The 26817-nt window shown below is 41.6% G+C and overlaps 2 protein-coding genes and 1 long non-coding RNA gene across 6 annotated transcripts in view; 1 reads left to right on the top strand and 2 right to left on the bottom strand.

Annotated features, from left to right (window-relative positions):
* The window catches only part of CYTH3 (cytohesin 3), a 79580-nt gene extending 61234 nt beyond the window's left edge, over nucleotides 1-18346 (bottom strand). The window contains exon 1 of the mRNA XM_080981181.1: nucleotides 17692-18346. Coding sequence (XP_080837307.1) covers nucleotides 17692-17722 — 31 coding nt within the window. The 5' untranslated portion in view covers nucleotides 17723-18346. The remainder of the gene's footprint in view (nucleotides 1-17691) is intronic.
* A 960-nt stretch (nucleotides 18347-19306) lies between these two features.
* On the top strand, nucleotides 19307-20746 carry LOC308463144. The gene is made up of 2 exons (XR_013979482.1): nucleotides 19307-19415; nucleotides 20292-20746. It is a non-coding gene; the product is annotated as an uncharacterized lncRNA (long non-coding RNA).
* Nucleotides 20747-24544: 3798 nt separating this feature from the next.
* Nucleotides 24545-26817, bottom strand: part of LOC308463003 (small integral membrane protein 10-like protein 3) — a 28952-nt gene continuing 26679 nt past the window's right edge. For all 4 annotated transcript variants that reach the window (XM_080981133.1, XM_080981130.1, XM_080981132.1 and 1 more), the window contains exon 6: nucleotides 24545-24800. Coding sequence is in view for 3 of the 4 variants with exons in the window: in XM_080981130.1 (XP_080837256.1) it covers nucleotides 24631-24800 (170 nt within the window). In the remaining variant the exon portion in view is untranslated. The remainder of the gene's footprint in view (nucleotides 24801-26817) is intronic.

Below are 26817 nucleotides of genomic sequence, written 5' to 3'. Positions count from 1 at the left end.
AAAAACTAAGGTTTTGGCAAAAAATTTGACATCTATAGAAATAGATGGGTTTCAGAAAGAGATAGAACTGAATGTGGTTAAAAAAGTGAAATACCTAGGGGTTCATTTGTCTGCTAAAAATTTGAATTTATTTAAAGATAATTATGAAAAATGTTGGTTGGAAATCAAAAAAGATTTGGAAATTTGGTCAAGACTGAAACTTTCCTTGTTGGGTCGAATTGCAGCTATAAAAATGAATGTATTGCCGAAAATGTTATTTTTGTTTCAAACTCTACAGGTTGTGGACAGAGTGGAATGTTTTGGAAAGTGGCAGAAGGATATCTCTAAGTTTGTTTGGCAGGGCAAAAAGCCCCGGATAAAGTTTAAAATACTAACTGATTCAAAAGAAAGAGGGGGGTTTGCCCTGCCAGACCTGAGGTTATATTATGAAGCAGCGGCCTTCTGCTGGATGAAAGATTGGTTGCTCCTTGAGAACACTGATGTCCTAGATCTGGAAGGGTTTGATAATGCTTTTGGTTGGCATGCATATTTGTGGTACGACAAGGTAAAAATCCATAAAATGTTTAAAAACCATATTGTCAGAAGAGCAATATTTATGGTCTGGATAAAATACAAAGACTTACTAGAGGGTAAGACCCCGAGGTGGCTATCACCAGTGGAGGCCAAGGCTCGAAAAAGACTTAATACAGAGGCCAATTGGCCGAAATATTGGGAAATAATTGAAAAAATTGGAGACAACTGGAAGTTGCAGAGCTTTGAAAAATTAAAGAATAGGGTGCAAGACTGGTTTCATTATGCTCAAATTCAAGAGCTTTTTAAATTGGATAAAAAAACAGGATTCCAGGTGGAAAAATCGAAATTAGAGACAGAGTTGTTGGAACCCAGGACTAAGGTACTTTCAAGAATGTATAACTTGCTGCTTAAATGGAACACACAGGATGAGACAGTTAAATCAGCCATGATAAAATGGGCTCAGGATATTGGGCATAACATTATGTTTGAGGACTGGGAAAGGTTATGGACCACCGGAATGAAATTCACGGCATGTAATGCCTTGAAGGAAAACATTATGAAAATGATATATAGGTGGTACATGACCCCAGTCAAGCTTGCTAAGATATATCACCTGTCTGATAATAAATGTTGGAAATGTAAGGAGGTTGAAGGGACATTCTTTCACCTCTGGTGGACCTGCCCAAAAGTGAAGACCTTCTGGGAAGTGATTTACAATGAGTTAAAAAAGGTATTTAGATATACCTTTCCCAAGAAACCAGAGGCCTTCCTTCTGGGCATTGTAGACCAGAAAGTGTCAAAGAAGGACAAAACCTTTTTTATGTATGCAACCACAGCAGCAAGAATCTTAATCGCAAAGTACTGGAAGACACAAGATCTACCCACACTGGAAGAGTGGCAGACGCAATTGATGGACTATATGGAATTGGCAGAAATGACTGGCAGAATCCGAGATCTGGGAGAAGAAACAATGGAAGAGGACTGGAAAAAATTTAAGGATTATTTGCAAAAACATTATAAGCTGTATGAATGTTAAGAATGTGCATGATTTGGAAATTATAGCTTCAGCAACTAGATTTGATGAATTGGAAATTAAGTTATAAGAAAGACAAGGTAGAAATGTGAAGTAACTTCATTATGTTTATTTTAAGTAATTGGGAAATAGCATTTTGAACTTAGAAACATAATATCTGAAAGATACAGTAAGGTATGAAACAAGGTAACAAATTGCTGATGTTTTTATTGTAAAGAACGCAGGGTCTGGAAGATGTGGGGAAGTCCGATTAGATTGGCAAAAATGGTTTGGAAAGTTGGTTCTTTTTATATTTCTTTTTCTTTTCTTTGTTTATTTTCTCTCTTTTGTATTACACTTTTGACTTTGTATAAGAAAATCTAATAAAATATTTATAAAAAACAAAAACAAAAAACAAACTGACTGGCACCCAATCACCTGAATTGGCAATTAGAGGGAATGATAATAAGGTGCTCAAAGTTTTAAAAATATCTAGATTTTCTTTTCCCTCCAATACATGCACAAACATTTGTGCTGGAAGAATGAAAACATACTATTCAAACAGTGCAACATACTCTATTTTCTCATCGCCAGCATCTGCTAGTGTCTCAACCTCCATGTATGTTGCTATGGAACAGTCAAGCAGCAGCAAGAACTTCCTCTGAGGCAAAGCTATATCACATGCAACTTATTATACACATAGAGACACAAATCTTTTCCCAGCTACTATCCCACAATAAGATTATTGCTTCAACCCTGAAATCTCACTTCACTTTAGGAAACTTTAGTTAAATAGCTTTACCCCAAAGCAAGGACAAGCTCATGAAAATGATGTGACAGCTACAATGTCTACAATGACTACTTGTGAAATTTAAGAAGATGCTCCCTGGCCCTTGCTGCTCCAGCCTAGCCAATTCTTTTCCTGTACCTCTTTGACCCACCAAACCACTGAGATCCTCACTCCATCTGAAATGCATCCTGATTCTGTTAGCATATCCTTCCTTCCCTCCTAGGATAATTGCCACAACTATACAGTAATGTAAACTGTCGGGCTTCTTTCAATGGGCTTATATCCTGTCCTTTCATCAAAGACTCTCAGTGTTGGCACAATATGTTTTTCCAAAAAAAACAAAAAACAGAAAAAAGCAGTAATAGTTTAGGGTCCAACACTCCCTTCCATGACGAGAAAGAGCTAATGTACTGTCCTTCTGTTAGCATAAACTGAGGTGACTGCAAGAGCCCTCTGAGTGCCAGAATGATAACTGAAAGACCTTCCAGCAAACATAATGGACAAATAAATTTTTAAGTAGATACATACTCCATCATAATAGGAAATCTACCTGCATGATTTAGTAGGCTGTTTAGGGCCAGGCATATTAAAGCTTTCAACCATCATATACTTCATTTCTTCTCTAGCCATGGTTAGACAAAAGAAAGAACCTTCAAAAAGTCACAGCTGGGGCTGGGAAGACTTAGGCTGCATACATACTATATCTTTAGAGCACATTCCCCCCCCCTCCTCACACAAAAAGAACCTTGGGAACTGTAGTTTGTTAAGGGTGCCAGGAATTCATAGATCCATAATTGTAAAGTTGGAAGGGATTGCAAGGCTCATCTAGTCCAACAGCCTGCAATGCAGGAATCTCAACTAAAGCATCCATGACAGATGGCCATCCAACCTCTGCTTAAAAGCCTCCAATGAAGGAGAGTCCACCTCCTGAGGGAGCCTGTTCCACTGTCAAACAGCTCTTGCTCTCAGAAAGTTATTCCTGATGTTTAGTCGGAATCTCCTTTCTTGTAACTTGAATCTACCTGTTCGAGTCCTACTCTCTGGAGCCAGAGAAGAAGAAGAAGAAGAGAAGAAGAGTTTGGATTTGATATCCCGCTTTATCACTACCCGAAGGAGTCTCAAAGCTGCTAACATTCTCCTTTCCCTTCCCCCCCCACAACAAACACTCTGTGAGGTGAGTGAGGCTGAGAGACTTAAAAGAAGTGTGACTAGCCCAAGGTCACTCAGCAGCTGCATGTGGAGGAGCGGAGACTCAAACCCGGTTCCCCAGATTACGAGACTACCGCTCTTAACCACTACACCACACTGGCTCTCCATCTTCACAAGCTGGCTCCATCTTCCATTTGACAGCCTTTTAGACATATCTCCTCTCAGTCTCCTCTTTTGCAGGCTAAACATTCCCAGCTTCCTCAACTGTTCTTCATAAGGTTAGGTTTCCATACCCTTGATCATCTTGGTTGTCCTCCTCCTTAAAGTATGACGCCCAGAACTGGACACTGTATTCCAGGTGTGGTCTGACCAAGGCAGAATTGTGTGGTACTATTACTTCCCTTGAACTGGACACTATATATCTTGTTGCTCTGTGAAGGGTAATCTACAGTTCTCAGGAATATTTGCAGGGGGGGTGCTTAAAAGGTATGGTGCAGACACAGCCTTAAATGGTCAGGCAGAACAAGGTCTCTTCTCCACGGAGCCAACTCCCTTCCAAATGTCTCATGCACATTTCTGTTCCACAGCTGTAGCCTAGATCTCATTCTCTTCCAGGTGCCTTGGCTTCTTTTTCTATAAGAGGATATTACAAAACAATTTACACAAGTACATCATTAGTGCTTTCAAGACGGGACAAAACACACAATCCTGCTAGGAAAGTTTCATTTCAAGGGTCTGTTGGAGTCAGGAAGCAGACTGGCAGGTCTTATGAGAAAAGTATTCAAAGACTGGCTGAAGAACACACAAGACTTAATACCTCCAATACTTTGTAATTCCCCCAATACTTTGTAATTCCCCAATACTCAATCTGTTCTGCAATGTTAATTCCACAAACAACCCTTCTGGAACTATTTCAAGACATACCATTGCTCTAAATGCAGAGGTCATATTTAGGTCGCCTGGTGGTATGCAGTGTCCAAGATTTTAAATGTTTTAAAACAGGGATGATTAATAGTGTTGGCCTATGAAGTCTTATATTTGAATCAAGCTAACTCTTACTGGGGTCATTCGCCAACTGCAGTCCATCCAACACCCCAATTTTAGGTTTACCTCAGAAGCACTAAGACCACAATACAGATTCATCTGCTGGCAGGCCATGTCCTAAGAAATTAGCTGACCTAATTCAGTGCATGGTGCTAAAACTGCCCACTTCCAATCTAGCTAGCTAGAGTCCCAAATACATATGTTCATATGTGGTCACACATTCAACAAATAACAATTTGTTGATCAAAAGGTATTCCAACAGCCACTTGGCTGACTAACATTCTATTGCCTTTTTAATGTGTCTGTGTGAGGGGGCATTATTGTTTTTTATTTTGCTTTTGTTTTATTATGTATTTTTTGTTTTCATTTTGTATTTTTATGTTGCGAGCCACCCTGTGATCTTCAGATGAAGGCCAATACAAAATTTAATTAATTAATAACAACTGTATCAGGTTGTACAATGCTACTTCATATGTTTGTTTCTGATATCACACCCACACTGTTAGGTGGGAATATATTTTTCAAAAGGAGATTTGAGATTGAGGATCCTTCCACATGGCAATGGACTTGATGCTTCTCATGCGTGCAAGTTTCTTTTTGTTGTTGTTTTTTTGTGTTGTTTTTTTTTTTGCAGCATCCATGCAGTTGCCCTTATCAAAATCCTGTCCCATGTTCCACCATCACCTTCTCCCCCGGATATACCATTTCTGCAGGGTTTTCCACAGAAACAGTAAATCTGGAGTAAATAGGGAAAGCAGTATAGCTTGGTATTTTGATCAGGGGCGATGCTGTGCAGATGCTGTGCAAAGCTTTCCTGCATAAGTAGTGCTGAGTCCACAATAAACTGCAATGTGGAAGCGCCATGAGAAAGACTGTGTTTGTGGCAGTCGCTCCCTGGCACTAAGCTGGATTCCTAGAGCACACAGGGATGTGGCTGGTCCAAAGAGTCTTGGAGAAGGCTGTGATTCAGTGGTAGAGCATCTGCTTTGCAAGCAGAAGGTCCCAGGTTCAATCCCTGATATCTCCAGGTAGAGCTGGAAATGTTCCCTACCTGAAATCCTGGAGAGCTGCTACCAGTCAACATGGGCAATACTGAACAAAATAGAACAATGGCATGACACAGTATAAGGGAGCTTTCTACATTCCCAAGTATCACATATATGACACCAGATGTAGCAGTGGCCAGCAGGGTGGCACAGGTAGGGCTGTGTCGCTTTCCTGGCTTCCCAACACCATGTGTCACTGTCACTTACCAGGACAGGAAGGAATGAGGCTGGGGAGCTCGATATGGTGCAGTGCATTGAATCCAACATTCTTGCATCCACACACAACACCAGGCCCCATGCACCACACACCTCCCACACTTAGTAAGTGGCAGCAACAACACACAGTGTTTGGAAGGCAACAGAGAAATGCAGCTCTACTGTACTGCCACACCGGCCACTACTAAGCAGACTGAAAACCAGCTTGACATTGTTTCCTATACAGCTTTTTAAACCTCCAAGATTCTTTTTGCAGAACTGGCATACTAGGAATTTTAAAAAAGCAAACCCGTAAAAAATACTGTCCTTGTTTCCTAGACTTATGATCCATTACCAAGTAACAAAAATCTTTGAAAGAAAGTACCTGGAGGGTACAACAGGTCATGAATAAATTAGCAGGAAATACTCGGCTTCATGCTAAAACATATTCAGAGAATTAATGACGTTCTGTGTAATGAATCAACTCTATAAATTACAGATGCTCTCATACACACAGGAGAGATTTATCTTTACAACTGTGCATTCCAAATGTTTTTAAAGCCCCCACATTTCCCTCACACATTAAAATTAATAAAGACTAATTTTACATTCAGGATTACAAAAATTATCCTACCCTGATACACTTTTCAGCCTACACTCCTAAAACTGCACAGATAAGTTTCTGATTCATAGTTAAACAACATCAAAAGGTGCTGATGTAATTAGTTATGGAAAAAGTTCACAACATATAGCCTGCAGGGGACTACTGAGGCATCCATGTTAAAAACATACAAACATTAGCTTTCATTGAGAAAGTAGTCCTGGCTTTCATTAAGAATTAAGTCTCTAGTCCTGAGAGCTAAGGATAGGAAAGGGAGTAAGAAGAAAACACTAAACAATAACAGGTTGCATCCAATGGTGGTCCTACTAAGAGAAGATCCACTGAAATCAATGGGCATGACTAACTTAGGTCTATTAATTGCAAAGGGTCTATTCTGAGTAAAGCATAATTGGATATATAAGCCAAGGAAATGAACACAGAAGAAAATGCTTTGATGGTGATTTCAATCTCCAAAGTCTTTCAACTGCTTAGATGGCAGGATGCTTTAGGAACCACCTTCAAATGGGGCAAGACCTGCTCAGGGATGGATAAAGTGTCATAAAAATATGATGCTGGCACCAAAACAACCAGCAGTGATTGCACACAGTTTGACTGTGGAATCAGTGCTGCTCATACCTACAAGTTTGTTAACATCATCCACATGATGATGTTGCCATCAAAATGTGAGTCTGTATTTTTTAATTTTTTTAATCTGTTTTCCTCTTACTATGGAAAATCCATTCTGTAAAAATAACCTGCAATGCATAACATGTTACGATGAAGAACATCTGCTTTGTGTACAGAAGGTGCCAGATTCAATACTCAGCAACTCCAGGTAGGGCTGGGAATGCCCCCTGACTGAACCTCTGTGGAGAACTACTGCCAGTCGGTGTAGACCAGGGTGGTCCAACTTTTCATATCACATGGGCCGCAAGAGTACTTCAACAAAGAACCTGCGGGCCTCACACTGCTTTGTTGCATGGTGGGGAGAGGCCAAAATTTGATGCCCCCACCCAACCCTCACACTGTCTTCCCTAAGTGAGGCACCAGGCTTTTGGAAGGAGGTGCAAGGCTCTGGCAGGGCCCTAGAGCCCTCCCACTTCCTTCCCAAAGCTGGGAAAGTGCTGGGGGGCACACCTTAGTAGTGTTGTTTCCACACACACACTTTGAACAGTACACCCTCTCTACTTGGCCTGCCTGTGTAATGATACAGTCACATCCTGCAGGTTTTTTTTTATTTTTATGAAGGCATGTATCATCAGGGCTACACCCCTGCCCTATCATCTTCCCCTTTTATGAGTATTGTATACCCCTTTGGGGACATGGTTGGGACAGGCAGTTTCAACATCTGGTTAAGCACCACTTAAGACCTGTCTACAAGTAGACATTAGAACTGACTATAGCTGCACCAATGTATTTTTAATGAAACCTTATAACATCAAGCTACAGGGTTTTAAGAATCTCCGAAAGGGAATTAAATAAATGCAACACAGATGTTCACAAAAATACAAACAAGAGTGTTTTTACTTCATAGCAACCAAACAGGTCAAACCATTTCCTTCTTCAGACAAATCTCAGGGGTCCACAAAAACACATGGCTTTCTAGCAGATTGTGTGTGTCTGTGCCAAGAAAAAGGAAATGCTGCTGTCCAAAACAACAGTTTGCAGGGCCAGTATTTTATGAAGCATCTGCTGGATTTAAGCTTACAGTCAAAATCCGAATGAGGTAACAATCATGCAAAATATCCAAGTAACTTTATAGAGATTAAACTGCTGCCGCAGAAAATAAATAAATAAAAAGCATGTCCAAACTGCAAGGTGAATCACTCAGACACAGGGAATGCCAAAATTGAAGCAGCAGGCACAAACTTCTTCTTGATCCAAGATACGTGTGTGTGTTTTACATTAGACTCCAGTTACACAATCAGACTATTCCTACGAAGTCTATAGTTGGGCAATACCTTTATTAAGAGCAACAAAAAAGGGGTAAAAAGGTAGCAAACTTTTGAGTTCTCCAGAACTCTTCGTTGGGCAAGCTGTTGCACAGAGCAGGAGGTGGCAGGACAAGGGATGAGGGAGTACAAAATTAAGTTCAATGTTGTAGCCATGAGATCATCTGGTAGACTCAATTCCACAATGGAGATTGCAGTTCCTCCCAGGTGCTACAGATATCAGGTTACACACCTAGGATTCTGGAATGAAGCAGCAATGACTGTTTTCCCCCATAGTTTTGAGGAAAATAAAGCCCAGCTTGTAATCCAGATCTGTCCAATACCTTAAGCATAGCATACAGGTTGTTGGGTATGCAGAAAGCAGAACTAAAGAGAAGCATGGTAGTTTTTACCTTGGCAAAGCCAGGGCTTAATTTTGGATCTTGTATAACGTAAAAGAGTCAATGGAAGCCAAGCAGTGCAGCATTACCTAACAGTTAGAAAAAGCAGAGTCCATCTTCAAATGGTAGAGTATTCTCCACCTCTGGTTGCAGATTCTGCCCTGAATGGATAGATTATGTATACCGTACTTCAGGTGTATAAAAAGCAAAGGTAGTCTTGTGGGCCCATAGGATAAAATTCCCAAGTCTACAGTTGGTAATAGTATTATTAGGACCGTCATGAAGTCATAACAAAATCCATTTGTTAACATTACACATGGTTTTTCTCTGAGTGAATGACAGCTATTTGCATTTTGGTACAAGACACAAAACTGGGGGTGGGGGCTAAATTATGCCACTTGCCATTTGCCTCAATTTTTCTCCAGCATTCATTCATCTTTCCTGATGAGAACAAAGATAAGCCACAGCTGTAAGACATTCAAATTATTTTAAAATGTTTAATTTTATTTCCTTCAAAAGCAACCTTGGTTTATAACATAAACATAAGTAATTTACACATAGTGCTAAATCTGCATTCTCTCCCCACTCCTCACATTCTCAGTGGAAAAGCTTCAGTCCAGTTCTGGAGGAACAGGTGCCTTGTGCCAAAAAAATAAAATACCAGACTAGGAACTCTTAGAAAGACATTTGCCACAGAGAGACCAAGAACAGGACGAGCAAGCAACTATTTCTCCCACTCCAAGAAGGCACTCCCAAAATTCAGGGTTAATGTGCAGACATAGTGTAGGCAACATCGTAAATGTTTCTGCCATTTTCAGCTTTCCATCACTGCATTTAAATGTTATCTTTTTTTAACATAAAAAGCATGTTATCATTCACAACAGTGCAAAAAACCAGCAACAAACTTATACATAAGTGGAATTCTTTTTTTAAAAAAGAAAATTTATAAAGCAGCTGCAGCTTAGACTTTATTTCAAAGGGATGGGAAGCAATAAATCAAGTATGAGCAGTACACAAGATAACTGAAGCCATACTGTACTATGAATTTGTATTCAAGAAGAGTCCTTACTTAATTTCAGGATAGTATTCTATCCTCAAAACAAACACTCACAATTTTAACCGAACATAAAGCTTGCTATCAAATGCCATACTGGATGCCAGGATTTCAATTACTCGAAGACACCAACACCAAAGAGCTATGATTAATGGGAAGCCTCTTCCAATTGAAGCTACATAAAAAGATGAGAATTCAAGCAATCAATGGAGAAGGCAGTATCATCTCAAAAATTCAGTTAAATACAGAGATCTTTGTAATTAGAACAAAATAGAAGATTAGCACCAATTGTCATATCAACCCTAAGACTACAATGGGAAAGGAAGTTCCAGTGAAACTAGTAGGATATATTTCCAAGTACTTTACTTTAGGACCTCAATAGAAATAATTTTCTGTCATAATCTAGCATTATTTTAATCTCTACTTAAGTAAAAGGATATTTTAGGCCAAAAGATAAATTGTATAAAATGGGATCATATTGTCTTGCAAATTAGCTGACATACAACTAACTACGAGGGACGTTCATTAAAGATTTCCCCTGACGTACTTCCCGTGGACTGAGACAAACGAAACTGGGCACAGTTATTAGTCCTTCTCTACATAGCTACCAGCAAGAGTCAAACACTTTCCTCATCGTTTATGCAGCTGTAGAGACCTCGTGTTTAGAAGTCGGCAGGTTGTGTCGGAAGCCACGTCTTGAACTCAGAAATCAGCATTTAATCGTCTGAAGATAGCTTGCCCTTCAAAAATAACTTCATGGTTGGAAAGAGGTGAAAGTCTGATGGTGCAAGGTCAGGAGAATAAGGGGGGTGAGGAAGGATTTCTTAGCCACAAGACCATGCTTCCATCTGAGCAACATGCGAGTTGTGAACTGGGGTGTTATCCTGCAGGAGGTGGATACTTTTGGTCAGCATACCATGCCTCTCGATTCTGATGGCCTTCCGCAATTTCTGCATCAGTGAAGCGTAGTATGTCCCGGTAATTATGGTACCCTTTGCCAGGAAATCCATCATCACTACTCCGCACTGGTCCCAAAAGACTGTGAGCATGACCTTGCCCACTGGCAATTAGACACGTGCCTACTTTGAAGGTGGTAAGGCAGAGTGCTTCCATTGTTTGGATGGACCCATGTTTCTTCCTGAGTAATTAGTCTGGTGAAGAAGTCATCAAGGTTTTTGTGACACATGGCCAAAAGAGCCCATGAGCATGTGACTCGTTCCTGCTTCTGGAAAGGCAGCAGCAGCCAGGGAACCCACCGTGCAGACACCTTTCCCATGTGCAAATGGTTGTGGATGTTTTTTCTACAGTGCCCACACTGTTTTTGACATATGCTGCTAGTTGGCAAACAGTTATGCAGCGATCCTCCTAAATTGTGGCCTTCATTTGCCGGATGGTGTCTTCATCAATGGCAGATTGTGGTCACCCAGGAACGGGAGCCGTTCCACCAAAGTCTGACCACACTTGAACTGACGATGCCAGTGCTTGACTACGTCATACGATGGGGCATCCTCCCCATAAGTCCCTTTTATCTCACTGAACGTCTCCCATGATATGCTCCCTTTCAAGTACAGGAACCTGATGACTGCTCTGCATTCAACTGGTTCCATTATCAGACATTACTCCACGTTAGCACCCATAACAGAGAAACTGTTAGGAGTTCAGAACTACAAATTACCACATTACCTATTGAGAGATGTATCATTACACATGTTCAATTTCACCCTCCTACAATAACCGGAAGTGGGCCAGGGAAAATCTTTAATGAGCAACCCTCATATATTAGTAATTGTGGCCTAGAAGGAGAAAGAAAGAACTAGCTTCCGTAAAGTTCTGCATACCAAGGAAACCAAGGAAATCACTGTTTACAAGATGAGACCCTTATATTTTGCCAATACTGTACAGAGAATTACCACAAGTACAAGTGATGCAATTTTCTTGTGTAAGAACTCCCATCTACTTTTACTGGATGTGTTTGTGTGTGCACACATAAGTGTGTATGTGTACACATCAATATCAAAGACTCACATTTATCTTCATTTGTCAGAAATATTTTGAATAGCTTAGGCCAGAGCCATTAAACTCCAACTGGAGTCAGATCTTCTTAAGGAGAAAGAAGGTATTGGCAGGAGAAAAAATGATTTTGCTCTGCACTGTAAGGATGAGACACAAATATCTCCACGATGTCACAAAGAATTCTGAAGCAAAGAAATCTGTTAGCATCGAGATATAGCTAACAGATACTGATTCAGAGGGATAAGCACAAGGCACAACTAAAATTCAGCTTTAACTCTATGTCAATAGTCTTCAGCATCTTCAGCCACTGCTAACTCCAGTCTGCAACAGGAGACCGCCCAGTAAGTGGCTTCACATGGCACAACACTATTATAGGTTAAATATGTAAAAGTTAATACAGTTTTAGGTGTTCTAGCTACACATTCCCAAACAGCATAGTGAGTCCTAGTTCAGGACACAAACTGGAAACAACCATCCATGTTCTCTAAAATGAGATCATCACCACCTGTAATGCACTGACCAATCAGAATTACCTAAAAGCAGGGAGAATGATTTGGGATATGCCCCATTATGCAAAAAATAACTGCTAATGTGAGCATGCAGCTGCAAATACTTTCAACCAATATCAATGTATTCCAATAGCACCAAATGTTCAATTAAAATCCAGTGAGTTGTATAGAAAGCAGCACTAGAATCCTTCTCTAGGATTAGCATCTCTGAAGATATTAGTTTTTCATGTCAAGAGAACTGCAAAAACCAAGAAATACACATTCTGCCTGCTGAGTTAACAGGAAAGAGGACATGAACAAAATTAACCCTAGATTAGCAGTGCTGACAGTCCAATGGCAACCATCAATAAGAGTAATGCTTAAAATTTCATATCCTCTATTTTCATAATGTAAATAAATACATAAAAAATAAGTATCTGGATTTCCATTTCTTCTGAACTGAACACAGGAAAAGTGATAGAAAATCTCCTTCCCATCTGCAGGCACAGATTACCTGCAGTTCAAATAATCTCTCTGCATGAAAAAGATCACTGCAAGGAAGCTTGACGCAGCCACTGCTCTACTAAATGAAAACACAATACACTTAAAAATACAAAGATGGAAACATGGTGTCAACACAGGAGAGGTTTTTTAAAAAGCCAAAATAAATTTGGACTAAAAAAGAGAGAACAGATTTCCAGCTATGCATGCACAGTCTCAGAAAGTCTAATTTGAACAAGCTGTGAATATTAAAAGGAAACCACATAAAAATGTTGATACTTGCTACTTTAGAGGTGTAATGAGACAAAACATCCTTGGGTTTCATTTTTAATGTTACTTGGCATTTTTAGTTCCATAAACCAACAAGAAGAATGTTGTCCAACAAACATCTTTGGGCATTACAAGCGCTGCTGCCAACCAGAGCCAAATGAGTGGCACTGTGAATATTCAGCTGACAAAGCATGTTTTTAATATGTGAAGGAAAAGGTCTCTGGGGCCATTCACAAGCTGTGCCTGTATTTGGAGTGTGTGCTTGTAGTTATTTCCTTACAGATTTGCATATGTTACTGGATATGCAAATTTAGAGTTCAAATGTTGGACAAGTCAAGCCAACTAATTCCCCATCCAAATCGCTCCAGATAAATTAAATTCATTTGCAATCCACCCTATTATTACCCCAAATCAGTTCCTCTTCCATTCATTTATCCCATTAATTGCCCAATAGATCCTGCTCCAAATCAATTCAACTCCTCTTCAGTTAACCCCTTACCTCCAAATCATCTCTATATTGTCTTCAGTTAATTTATTTCCCCAAATTAATTTTACAGCACAATGCTAGCCTGCTTGGAAAAATAATAGGGGGCTCAAATTCACTGTATGCAATGCCCATCCTTTCAGACATTACAACGAAGCACCACCAGCTGGATTGCCAGTTTTGGACCCATAATCGGGGCCTGATGAACTACATATCCTTCATTAAATTTGCGAGAGATCTTCCAGCAACAGTATAGTTATGAGCAGTAAATATAAAACAACCAATAAAGTGCAAAACCTTAGTAAAGTAAACACAATAACTAATGTTATTTTGAAGAGTTTCCACTATATTTGTTCAATATATTGTTGTTGTAGCTTTAACACTTTTGTGATTGTTTTTATGCATTCATATCAAACTGGAACACATTAAGGTTCAGGTTTTGGAGAACCTCCAAAGGGAAGTGCTTTAAAGATGGGTGACACTTACCAACAGGGTTCTTCTAAGTCCCCTTATCATTCAAAACTGACACAAAAAGGCAATTTTCATCTGAGGCTGAGATAAAGGAGGAGACAGTCTCAAAAGTTTTTTGTTTAGATAACTGCATGTGGAGCCCATTATTCTTTATAAATACATACTACAACCTACACAAAAGTGTTTTAAATATGGAAAGTCTAACTTTGCTCATTTTGGCAGCTTATTTAACATTTTACCCCCTACCTAGTTTGTAGAAAACAGGACTGCCAGAAACACATGTTTGCTTTTGAAGGAACAGTCTCAAATACCTACTAAACAGCTCAGGAAACAACTGCTGAGAAATGTTAATGGCAGCATTGCTTGTTTATAGGATGCCTTCCTGCAACATGTCACTGATTAATCCTAGCATTTTTTCCTTATGTCAAGATAAACACACCACACCCACTTGGTTTCAGAATTCTAGCTTCTTAGTCTTAGTGCAAGAGATCATAATGCAACTATTACTCATGCCACATAACTAGCTCTTCATATATTTGCACAACAAATATAAATAAAGGAACACAGAACAAATTCAGCTTCCTTATTCTAAAGCAGGGATGAGAACCTGTGACCCTCCAGATTTTGTTGGGCTCCAATTAACATCAGCCCTGGTCAGCATACCCAAAAGTCAAAGATGATCAGAGCTGCAGTCTAGCATATACCTGGAGGGAAACAGGGTCCCATGGTTGTTCTAAGGACTTCTTGATAAAATGCCTTGGTCTTGAAATTACAGAAATTACTGTTACAATTTTATTACCACTGTCCTTTGTGTGCTGTTTGATTAGGCAAAGCTTAACTCAAATGTCTTAACCCAATCCCTTTAGTTGAAAATCCTATATGATGTTCAAACTATGGGCACATCCATTATAATTCAACAGCCTGAAGGAGTAACCCAAAGACACTATGAAATACACGTCCTAGATTTTAAAGGTATGTGTTTACAAACATTTGAGCAAATGTCTATGGAAACTGTATGCCTGTTCAAACTGGATAAACTGCTTAGCAATTACTGCTGCACCTAGACTGAGGCAGCAACAGTGCCCATGTCAAACTATAAGAAACAATTAACCTTTCTATCACACATTGTTTTCAGCAAAGCGTATACACAATTTCAGGCAGGCTAAAGAACACACAAGGATTTCACTGTGAAAGAACGAACAATTTGTCATCGACCTTAACACTACTGGTGGCACAAATCAACAATTTGAAACTGTTCATTGCATCTCCATGTAGCTTCTAATGTCCCTTAGTCTTCTCCCCTTTCTATAGGATCTTTTATACCCAGGCCTCATCTTGCATCACTAACTTGCCTTTTGCAACCATTGACACAACCCCTAAACACTATGCATTCATTTTTCCTCCTCCAGAAACAGATGACCTTTCAAGGGGGAAAATGGGAAGGGGACATTAATAAGTTAGGGTGTGTCACGACACAGAGTTCGCTATTGTCCTCCATGCTGAATGGAACAGTCCCAATCAGAACAGCATCCCTACATTAGAATTAGCAAAACAGGCAGTGCTTGCTTTGCCTTGCCAGAAAAATTAACCCAGCTCCTCCTTCAACAACACTCCTCTTTATATAGCAGGCAGCAGCCTGAAAACTACTCACTACTCCTTATTATATTCATGTCTCTCAATTCTCTGCCCCATCCCGAGAGGCACTGATAAATATGTGAAAAAGCAATCTGTGGGCGACAGTGTGGGGGCAGAGAAAAATATACATGAATGGGAGTTGTGTGCAGTTAGGAGATAGGAACAAACCATGTCAAGAGGTACACATGAGGAGGGTTGTTGTTGTTGTTGTTGTTGTTTTTAAGAGTGGAAGTGGTTATAGAGAATGGGAGACATGATATGAGTAGCTATTGGGAGGGGGTCACTCACTGCAACAGGATGAAAAAATAGGAGAATAGGTTATGTTGCCAAAATAAAACTGCAAAGGACAGAAACACTGTGAAACTATGTATAGCTTCACAAATGTAAAAAAGGGATAACCCATTTCATCTGTGAATCAATGGAATTTAGAACAAGGGACTAAGCATACATAGGAACACGTGGGGATTGGAACTGTAGGGGAAATAGTAATATTTGCGATGGTAGAATGAAAGGAAAAATTGTTGTACAGTGGTACCTCGGGTTACATATGCTTCAGGTTACATACGCTTCAGGTTACAGACTCCGCTAACCCAGAAATAGTGCTTCAGGTTAAGAACTTTGCTTCAGGATGAGAACAGAAATCGGGCTCTGGCGGCGCGGCAGCAGCAGGAGGCCCCATTAGCTAAAGTGGTGCTTCAGGTTAAGAACAGTTTCAGGTTAAGTACGGACCTCCGGAACGAATTAAGTACTTAACCCGAGGTACCACTGTATAGGGATCAGAGTCACCACAGAGGACAGTCACTGTTATATGTCACCTGCAACAGGTTGCTAGCTAGCCCCACAAACTGACAGCAGCTGCCAGCTCACAGAGTTCCACCCTGCCCTGCAAAAAAGTAAAAAGCAACACACTTCTGAGCTGTCAGGATCAAACTACCCAACACAATCTCTGACATATCGCAAAACTAAATTTGGAAACTGAGAAGTGGGGCAACAAAAGAAGCAAGGGACATGGTGACTGGCGTCATTCAGGAGAACAAGGATCACTCATCACTCAAATCATTTAAATGGTTAGCTTAATGCCAATCAGCCTGTCCCTCAAAACTGTGATTACAATTGGGCTGGTCAAAAGCATAGTAAAAGGAGTCAGCTGTTTCCAAAATTCAGTGCATGCTTACGGGTGTTGCAAGGAGGACTTTAATCTTCATTGGTGATTGCAAGTACTGTATAGAAACAGGCCAGTACATGGAAGGCAAGGGTGTGATCTTTGTGCTTGGGGTACGTGTCAGTAACAGGAGCAGAAGTCCACCGAAGACCAAAAAATCCTCAAGCTGTGTGGAGACTATTCTGAGAGGGTGCAATATATCTGCATACTTGACCCTGTCAATTCAATTCTTCTCTGAATCAAAATGCACTTCACTGACATGACAATGTAATCATGCGTTGTTGGAAAGGATTTTAAACTCCCTCAAGTGCAGAACTGGGAGAGCGAGAAATTGGTACTTGGTTTCATTCCCCACACAGGAATCACACGTACAATTTACCAAAGCAAAACAGAGAGAGAGAGAGAGAGAGAGATTATTCTTCTTCTTTTTAAAGTATCAAACTGCACTTCAGGCAAGTTTGCTCTGAACCTCGCCAGGAAGGATGCAGCTGATCGCCCAAATAATATATGTTCACTATGGGGACTAACCAAACAAGAGGCATTAAAATTCGCAGAGCCAAAAACATAAACAAAAAAGTGCTGGTATAAGAAGCTCTCCAGTTTGTCAGACTCTTGGGACCGACACCGCCCAACTTGCAAACCGACCTCACAGGATTGTTGCAAGGATGAAATAGGGCGACCCAAACCACACACACACACACACACACACAGATCTCTCCCCTGATCCTCCTTGGATGAAGCTGACAGACTGTTCCCGAAATTGTCTGAGAATCCCTGCGTTAAAGGGGGAAACTCTGCACACGCTCAGAGACACTCTGGTCGCTCTGCGTGTGAGGGCGATGATGGAGTCCCCCTTATCCAGGGTCTTCCATCGCCGCCGCCGCCGCCTCATAAAGCTCCCAAACCAAACTCCTCTGCCGCCACTACTCACCGTTTCCTCCTCCTCCTCCGTCTTCGTCCATGTTGGGGCTGCTGGCCGAGCACTGGGCGATGTTAGAGGCGTCGCGAGGAGCCCGCGCGGACTCCTGAGGGGGGCGCTTGGCGGCCGGCGGCTCCGGCTCCCCTCAGCTCCGAGGCGGCTGCCGATGTCCTCGTTCGCCTCGTTTCTCCTCGGCGGAGCTTCTCCGACTGTCGCTACCGCCCGTCGCAGCTGCTGCTGCTGCTGCTGCTAAGCAAGGCTCGCCCGCCCCTTCTCATGTGACCCACGCAGGGGAAGGGAGAAAGAAATATTATGTGGGAGGGAGGAGGAGGAGGAGAGGCCGCCTCAAGCTCAGGCCCTCCTTCGACGCCGCGCTCCGCCACAAGGCAGCAGCGCCGCCGCCGCCGCTCCGAAAGGCCGGGTTTCCGTGAGGGGAAATGGGGGGCAGCTGCGGCTTCCCTCAGGCGACCCTCGAGGAAGGGACGCCGCCGCTCCCCTTTTCCCAAGGCTGCCCAGTCGCTCGGGAAACCGCCGTTAAAAATAAAGCGCATCGTATCTCTGGGAAGAAGCAAAGAAACCCAAAACCGTCCCCCAACTGCCCGAGGAACTCCAAAGAGCGCCCACCTCCGCGAGCGATTCGTTTGGTCGTTTGAACAACGGCAGCTATTGTTATTCATTCAGGGCGGGTCAGAGGAGCCAGCGCCTTGGGGGCTTCGGCCCTCCAATAAAATATTTGAGGGTGCAGGCTTCCCGCAAAGTCGGTCGGCATTGCCATTCAAATAGTGCACCGTGTCAAGTGATCGATTATGCGGAGCGGTTCTTGCCTCCCATATTTTATTCAAGTTGGCACCCCTGGGTCGCCTCACGGCAGTTTTAAATTCAAGGTTTAAAACACTTTTCGCCCCGTCTGGGTGTTAACTCGGGCCAAACTAGACGCGAGGTTACTTGCATGGGTGTATATGCAAACATTCAGATGAATAGGAGCAGTCTGGAAGCTGCGGGGATCCAGTTGCCTGGCACCTGGATGAGCGGTGCGAGATTCCAGGGGATCCCGGAGCTTACTCTGGGTTTATGTTTCCTTTTGGAATGAGACACAGCAGAGACTGGTGTCTTTAGTTTAGGGGCTATATAGTTTGTGTACACGTATATACTCACCCTGAGCCTGCAGTGGAGGGGTTCACAACATTAGCACCCCAAAAGAGTCTTGGTTTACCCCATAACTGGAGCCAGTGCCAATCTTGGGGCGGTGCAGGCAGTTCCACTGCATAGGGTGCCAAGACAAAGGGGGCACTAAATAATAATAATAGTAATAATGAAAATAATAATAATAATAATAATAACAACAACAATACAGGTACCTACAGAGAAGAAAGCAACTGTATGGAAATGAATTACTGTGATAATAAGAAATATTATGGGATTGTGCCAAAAAATTCCTCACTCAGAGTGCAGTATTAGCAAAGTTAGGGCAGCCAATACATACTACTGTATACCTTTAAAGAACATTCAACACACACTCACAGATACAAATCCCAGCAACTCTTAACAAAGGACAGAGTCTACAAATTATTTTTTAGGGGGGAGGTGTTCTTAAAATGTGCTTTAAAGGTATTGTGTGTACACAGTAGGGCTGACAAGCCAATCCTATAATTATTATTTTCCCTATATTGAGCTCCTTACATTGAGAGATTAGCAAATGATGACTGGAAATGGGATGGGGACTGTTAGTAACCAAGGTAAGATTGTTGCTGCAGCATTAATCTGAAGCATTTTAGAATATTTCCACATTTTGTGCTATGTTCAGGATTTCTGTTGTAAGTGCCATAGAAGGATGATATGAAAGGTGTGAAAAACTCTCTCTCCCTCCCTCCCTCCCTCCCTCCCTCTCTCTCTATATGTATATATTTCCTTGTTCATAGTTCAGAAACTGCTGGGTCTGACTTTCCTCAGAATACCTTTCAAGTTCTCTACTGTCATTTTATTAATCCCTAGAGAGAACTATTCTTTGGTTTTTTTATATTGCTCCTTCACAAATATTAGTGCTGTGTTGACATTCTTGTTTAAGTTCAAAGTGTTCCTCAAATATCACAGTTCAGTTTTCGTCTCTGAGGGGCTCAAAGATTTCCTATCCTTTTTGTTAGGCCCTAGCTTATTTTTTTTCCCAAACAGATCAGATTCCCTACATTCACTATGTTGCTTTTATTGCAGTTTGGGATTATTTGTTCCGGTTAATTTTTTGTTCAGGGGAAAGCTAATAAAGGTTGAGTAAATGGTTTATTACACATGTGAGGAAATTTAACATGTCATTCAGATTATATTGAGGAATTTCACATGCAATAATATTACTACTGTACAGTGGTACCTCAGGTTAAGTACTTAATTCGTTCTGGAGGTCCGTTCTTAACCTGAAACTGTTCTTAACCTGAAACACCACTTTAGCTAATGGGGCTTCCTGCTGCTGCCGCCACACCGCCGGAGCCCGATTTCTGTTCTTATCCTGAAGCAAAGTTCTTAACCTGAAGCACTATTTCTGGGTTAGCGGAGTGTGTAACCTGAAGCGTATGTAACCCAAGGTACCACTGTACTCTAATTTTGTGTTGTTTACTTAATAGCTGGTGGCTAAAAACTTGTCATTTATGCAAGAAGAGTGGACGGAATCAGAGGCTGAAGCTGAAGCAGGAGAGTTGGAAGAGGGAGGCCAAGAGGAAGAGGGAGGTCCTCCCCTCCCCACTTGTCTCCCAGAACTAGAAGAGGCATGCAAAGGGCGGAGGAGAGGTTGGCTGCATGCAGGTGCAGTCTCCGATTACTTGGAAAAAAAACCCTGAGCAGGAGGGGACTTAGATGGATGTGAGGAGGCAGGGACTTTCAGCCTCAGCAACTGATTTTCATAGAATAAGTCCACCAGGAATGAGCTGCTCTGCTCTTTAGGCCTGTCACTCAACCAAGACTGTAGAGATTGTGCTTTGGCATTAATAAGTTAACTCCAATTTTGAATTGTGTGATTACTGAATTGCACGCTCCTGTGACACAAATAAACTTATATTCGCTGATGGCTACAAGCCACGTTCATACTGGATCATATCAGATACTCAAAATCTCCACAGAGTAAATGTGGGGGATTACCTGGCTGCGAGACTGCAGTCACAGTGCATCATCAGGCTCTAATAATGATGATGATGATGATGAAAAAAGTAGTTGAGGTGTGCGGGAGTACTTGAGGGAAGCGACAGGAAAGCACTTGGGGTTGAGTGAGCTCCAACCACTGGTATGGTTGGCAAGTAGCCAACACCAGTGAGTATTATGACTGAAAAATGTAAATGTGTAGGTACTAACCTACCAGATGTGCACAAAGAAAAATCAGACCTGAATGACCAGTTTGTGATATAAGGTAACCTTCTGGGAGTACCCTGAGAGGTTGTTACACTTGGCAAGCCAAACCATCACAAATCCAGCTTTTCCCTTATGGATCCTACAGGTAGGACCGGCCTTATCATTAGGTAGAATGAGGCAGCTTCAGATTCTACAAAGCAACAAACCAATCTGCTCCAAGGCTAGAGGACTTGAGCTACACATTTTATATAGATGTCTTTTCCCAAATCCAAACTTGTTTCTAACTTTCTGTTCTGTACCCCACCCCCACCCCAAACTCTTTCAGGTGTGTCAAAACCCATAGCCTGGATAGACATTGCAATCCAGGCAACATTAAGGATCACTGAAGCCCCTTTCTCTTGTCCCCAAATCACCCATCAAGTCTGTCAGGCAAAACCCCAGCAAATCGTCTCATTACTGCTAACTGAGTCAGTCAAACTCATAACACCATAAAAGAACTAAATGTCATTAATTAGCCAGATGTCTCACAGTTGGAGGAAGGTTATTGACAATTTAACAAGCCTTCCTTCCTACATTGTTATAAAGAGTAAACACAACTTTTTAGGGTGGATTTTCCAAATGAATATTAAAATATAAGCATATAAGCATAAAATATATATGTTATTGAGCAGCTGCTTTGTAATGGCTGAGCTTCCAGGAAAACATTTAAAATAATCTTGAAAGATCATTAAGCATTCATAGAGAGAATAATGAAACATTAATTCGCAGCATAGAATAACTGCACAACAAAGACTTGTATAGAAGCAAGGATTGGTTACCATTTTTAAAATCTGTATTTTACCAGTAATTAAGAAAATGGGACGCAGTCTATATTTTCCGTTAATTTTGCATAAGGAGGAGAAAATCAGCCCAGCATTTCAGAAGGCAAAGAAGGAATTTTGGAGTGGAAAAAAACACTAAATAGAGGAATTTTTCCGAGGAAGCTGCAAGCATACAGGAGTCAAATAAATACCTGATGAAATCCCACTGTGGTTTATGGTGGTGGAACTGAGATGGATTTGGCACTTTACATTCCCTTTGTGGCCAGAATAGGATTTACACCATCATGGGTGTAGGAAAACAATTCACTATGCAGCCCAGAATCTGATATATTTAGCATGTGGGTTTCTAACTGCTCCATGGCCGTTACCCTAAGAAGACAAGAGTCCCAACCAAGATTTAAAAACTAGGTTGCCCATCTCATTTTGTACCTGGTATTCTGCAAACATCACTGAGAAATTTATGCTAGCATATTTCTCAGCGATGTTTATTGTTTTTGTTATGATTAAGTTTATTACATTTATATACCATATTTTCCTCCAAAGAGATCAAGGTGGTGTACGTGGTTCTCCTTACCCATTTTATCCTCACAACAACCCTGTGAGGTAGGATAGAGGCTGAGGGACGGTGACTGGCCCAAGGTCACCCAGTGAACTTTGTGGCTGAGTGGGGATTTGAACCCTGGTTACTCAGGTCACAGTTGAACAATCTATTACAGCACACTGGCACTCTTTGCAAAATTGAAACAAGAATGCACTATTCCAGATCATTAATTTTATGTATGCCCTAACCTATTGGCTGCTGATTATTTTTAAATTGTAATTTTAATATTTTATTTCACTGTATACCACCTTGTGATTTCAAATGAAAGATTGCTATGCTATGAACCATCTTTGTAGTCAAGAAGGCTACAAATCAGGGCTGCAGTGATTAGTAATCAGCTTCTGTGGTGCAATACAGAGGGATTGCAGAGGAATGCAGCTCAAATACTTTTTTCCAGAGCTGGAGCAATTAAGTCATCTGCCAGAGCACCAGGGGAATTGACAGATCCTTCTTTCTCCAGCAAGTGAATGAGGTGATTATAACCCATTCCAGTTTGTTTGTGACAGATTAGCATAGAGGAAGGCAGAGAATGAGTTAAACAATAAAGCAAAGGCTGGATACATCTTAACTTTTCATGGATGGGGTTCCTACTTCATGCCAGCAGTTTAAATGGTCAAGAATGTCTGTGTTTCTAGCTAAAAGTTAAAAGCTGTACTTTGGCTGGCTGAAAATATTTTGCTAAAGCTGAACCTGTTTCACAAACTGAACCTATGCAATCGGAAGTAAGTACCGCTGAGCTCAATGGAGCTTACTTCCAGATAACTATGCCCAGGATTTTACATAGTTATCATGCAACGTTACAGCAAGTGGTTCAAACAGCTGGAGACAGGAGACAAGCAGCCTTTTACTTCCCTCGGCTCTTAAGCCCATTGCATGATTCTTTAATGGCTGACTCATCAGCTGCTGGGGTTAATAACTGGAGTTTCATAGGACAATATTAGTACATTATCGGCATAATGTGATTTCACGGCCTCTCTATTCCTGTAAATGTTACTCAGCTTATGTCTACTGCATCTTGAAGGAAAGCTGTTTTATTCTGGGGCTCAGTCTGGCATACCTTGGATCCCAAATGCCTTGTGAGTCGAACGTTTTGGCTCCCAAATGCCGCAAACTCGGAAGTGAGTATTCCAGTTTGCAAATGTTCTTTGGAACCCGGATGTCAGACGCGGCTTCCGATTGGCTGCAGGAGCTTCCTTCAGCCAAACAGAAGCCATTCCCTGGTTTCCAAACGGTTTGGAAGTCAAACGGACTTCCGGAACGGATTCCATTCAACTTCCAAGGTACAACTGTATTCAGCCCCTCAATCCCACTGCAAAGGAGTCTGGTATCTGAATATCCCAAAACTATCTAAATGTCCATTAAATCTGATAAATACTGGGAACGTCTCCCTCCATCTTCTCTTTTCCACCCCAACCATCCTAGCATAATTTCCCACTTTCCTCCCTAACATCCCAGGTACTTTGCCCTCCCCACAAATCTCACCTCTTTCCTACTCTTCCACCCTGGTTCATGGTGGGTCCAGGTCTCCTATGAGGAAAGGTTGAAGCATTTGGGACTTTTTAGTTAAGAGCATGGAGAAAGTGATGGAGAAAATCTGCCCCTGTGATCTCATGATATTAGAACTCGTGCCATGATGGCTATTGCTCTGCCTCCAACCATGCTTCTGAAGAACATTTGCTGGAAACTGCAGAAGACAAACATGCTCTTGCGCTCAGGTCCTGCTTGCAGGCCTTGCACAGGCATCTGGTTGGCCACTGTCAGAACAGGAAGCTGGACTAGATGGGTCATTGGCCTGATCCACTTCTCACTTAATTGCTCCAGCCAGGAGAGGACTAGCTGTCACATGATCACTTATGCCCTTTCTCCCTTCCCTGTTCTCAGGTTCTCCACGAGTCAATTTGCTCTTGCCCCCAAAGCGGCATACTGTTCTCCCACCAGCAGTTTGTCCCTTCCGTCACAGCTGAGAACCCAGAAATATAAGAAAACCAGGAAGCAGCCTCAGATTGAGATAAATAATATAAAAGCACCCAGAACAGAATTGAACATAACTGAAGGAGCACCATTGGTGAAGAATGCCAGACTTCTAACAAAGAAAACACACTCACCTCCCAAGTTTGTGCGGGGGAAAAGCTTTAATAGAAAAATTAAAATAGGTGGTATATTTTCAAAAATTCTACGGGATGTTGTTCAACAAGATGATCAGGCAAACATTTTATTTTCAAGTTTAAATTTCTTTACGTGCATTTTGATAAGGGCGATTATAGTTTCATTCCCAAACATCACGGCAAGTTGCAAAGGTGTCAACCCTCCCATGGGACTTTCTACATCAGCGGTGGCATTCAGCAACAAATAGCAAATTCCCAGGTGCCCTAAATAGATTTTAAAAGAGAGAAAGAATGAGGTAAATGTATTTTGGCATAGAATATATTTTCTACAACCACCCAAAGCTGCCTCACACAGAGCAATATCAACAGTTTATCTATCTATCATGCTCTGCAATAGTTTAACTTCACCCCCAAAGGTGCACGCCTCCCTTGTCTCCGGAGAGAAAGGGTTGCCAACAAATTCCAACAATTTAGGACAAGGATGGGGAACTAATGACCCTTCAGGTGTTGGTAACTTCCACTATCCCTGTTTGCTGTTTGAGTCTGATGGGAGTTAGGAGTCTCACAACGTTTTGAGGCTCTCCACTCTTACTCTGGGGTACCAGACAGAGGTCTTCTCCATCACCCACTACCTGGTGTGCATTTTTAAATTGGAGAGACTAGGCAATGGACTTGGAACATTCTGCTTCAAATGTGTATGCTCTGCAACTAAGCCCTCCCAAGCTATAAAATCAACTTTTATAGGTTTATGAAGATAACCCATTAACACTAGGATTTCAACTTGATGATTTGTTGTATTGCTCAGATCTCAGGAACTTAATCCGGGGCTTCCAAGACTTTTGATTTTATCTATCTGTTTTAGCCAAGTTTCATAATCATCTCCTAACTAGCTTAGCAACAGATATGTGGATTAGAATTTACCAAGTGAAATATTTCAAATTTACCTTTCAGACTTAAAACATGAAAACAGGAAGCATCTTAATTATGATATCTATGTTAACATGACCTTTAGGAATATTAATGCACATTTTAGAATACTTGTGATTTATTTTTGTCTTTAAATTTTGTTGTGGTTTGAAACTGTTGGGACTTTAAGGTCAGGGCAGGGACAAGACTAGATGTTCTGGATTTAAAAAACAAACAAACAAACAACCTGACAGGTATGTATGGTATTGTATGCGGCATGCATAACAATTTTCCGTGTCAAACAGGGCAGACAACAAGTATATTGAGATCTACTTAACATTGTCAGTGTAGTCTACTTCTCCCTCCCCTACACCTGAATGATAAAGGAACCCAGCACTGGAAGCAGATAGAAACTTTTATAAGAGAGCTCCTCTAAGATGGCAGTGCTGGAGTAGAGTTCCCAGTGTCCCTATTCTGTAGCATATTTAGCACTGTGGTTTATGAAACTGACCTCTCCACACACACCCTGATGCCAGGCATGCAGTCACTGTGTATTAATGTGTATTACATCACTTATAACACAATCCGATGCTTATGGAAAAGAAACGCCCACTGAGTCAAGTGGGACTCACTCCCAGGTAAACAGGTATATAGGATTGCAGTCTCAACCCCAGAGGTGCACTCCATTGTCTCTCGAGACAGACAGATGCTAACAACAAGAACTTAACTTTTAAAATGTGGTAAGCCGGCACAGCTGCATTTGGGGATCTTCCTGTTATTCAGTGGGGCCCTAGACATTTGCCCAGAGCCGTGCCAGGATGGCACCACTGCCCAAAGCTGTTATTTGCCCCATTAAGACCTATGGATAATGGCATGCATATGCTTTCCTTTAGGGAGCAAATGGGTGGGAATGATTTTATCATCAGGAAAATGTCACAGGGCAGGAACCTTTTGCAAACTGAGGGCCACATTCCCTCTAGTCTAGTCTTGTCCCTGCCTTGGAAGGGCCACATGCCAGTGGTGGGTGGTGCCAGATGCAAAAGTAAGCAGAGCAACACATGTAAAGTTTACCTTTGTGCAGTAGGCTAGTTTCTACCAACACCCCCTCTCTTAACCTCCATCCAGACATGCAAGATGCATTGTCAGAGTTCAGGAGCACATTCCAGCTAGGCCATGGGTAGGCAAACTAAGGCCTGGGGGCCGGATCCAGCCCAATCGCCTTCTAAATCCGGTCTGTGGATGGTCCAGGAATCAGCACGTTTTTACATGAGTAGAATGTGTGCTTTTATTTAAAATGCATCTCTGGGTTATTTGTGGGGCAAACGTTTGCTGAAAAAGTTTGCTGAACCCTGAGCTAGGCAATCTCAGGGCATGA

Source organism: Podarcis pityusensis (genome assembly GCF_964106645.2).
Source record: "Podarcis pityusensis genome assembly, chromosome: 14".
NCBI classification, from domain to species: Eukaryota; Metazoa; Chordata; class Lepidosauria; order Squamata; family Lacertidae; genus Podarcis; species Podarcis pityusensis.
This window is presented reverse-complemented; position numbering and strand designations above follow the sequence as displayed.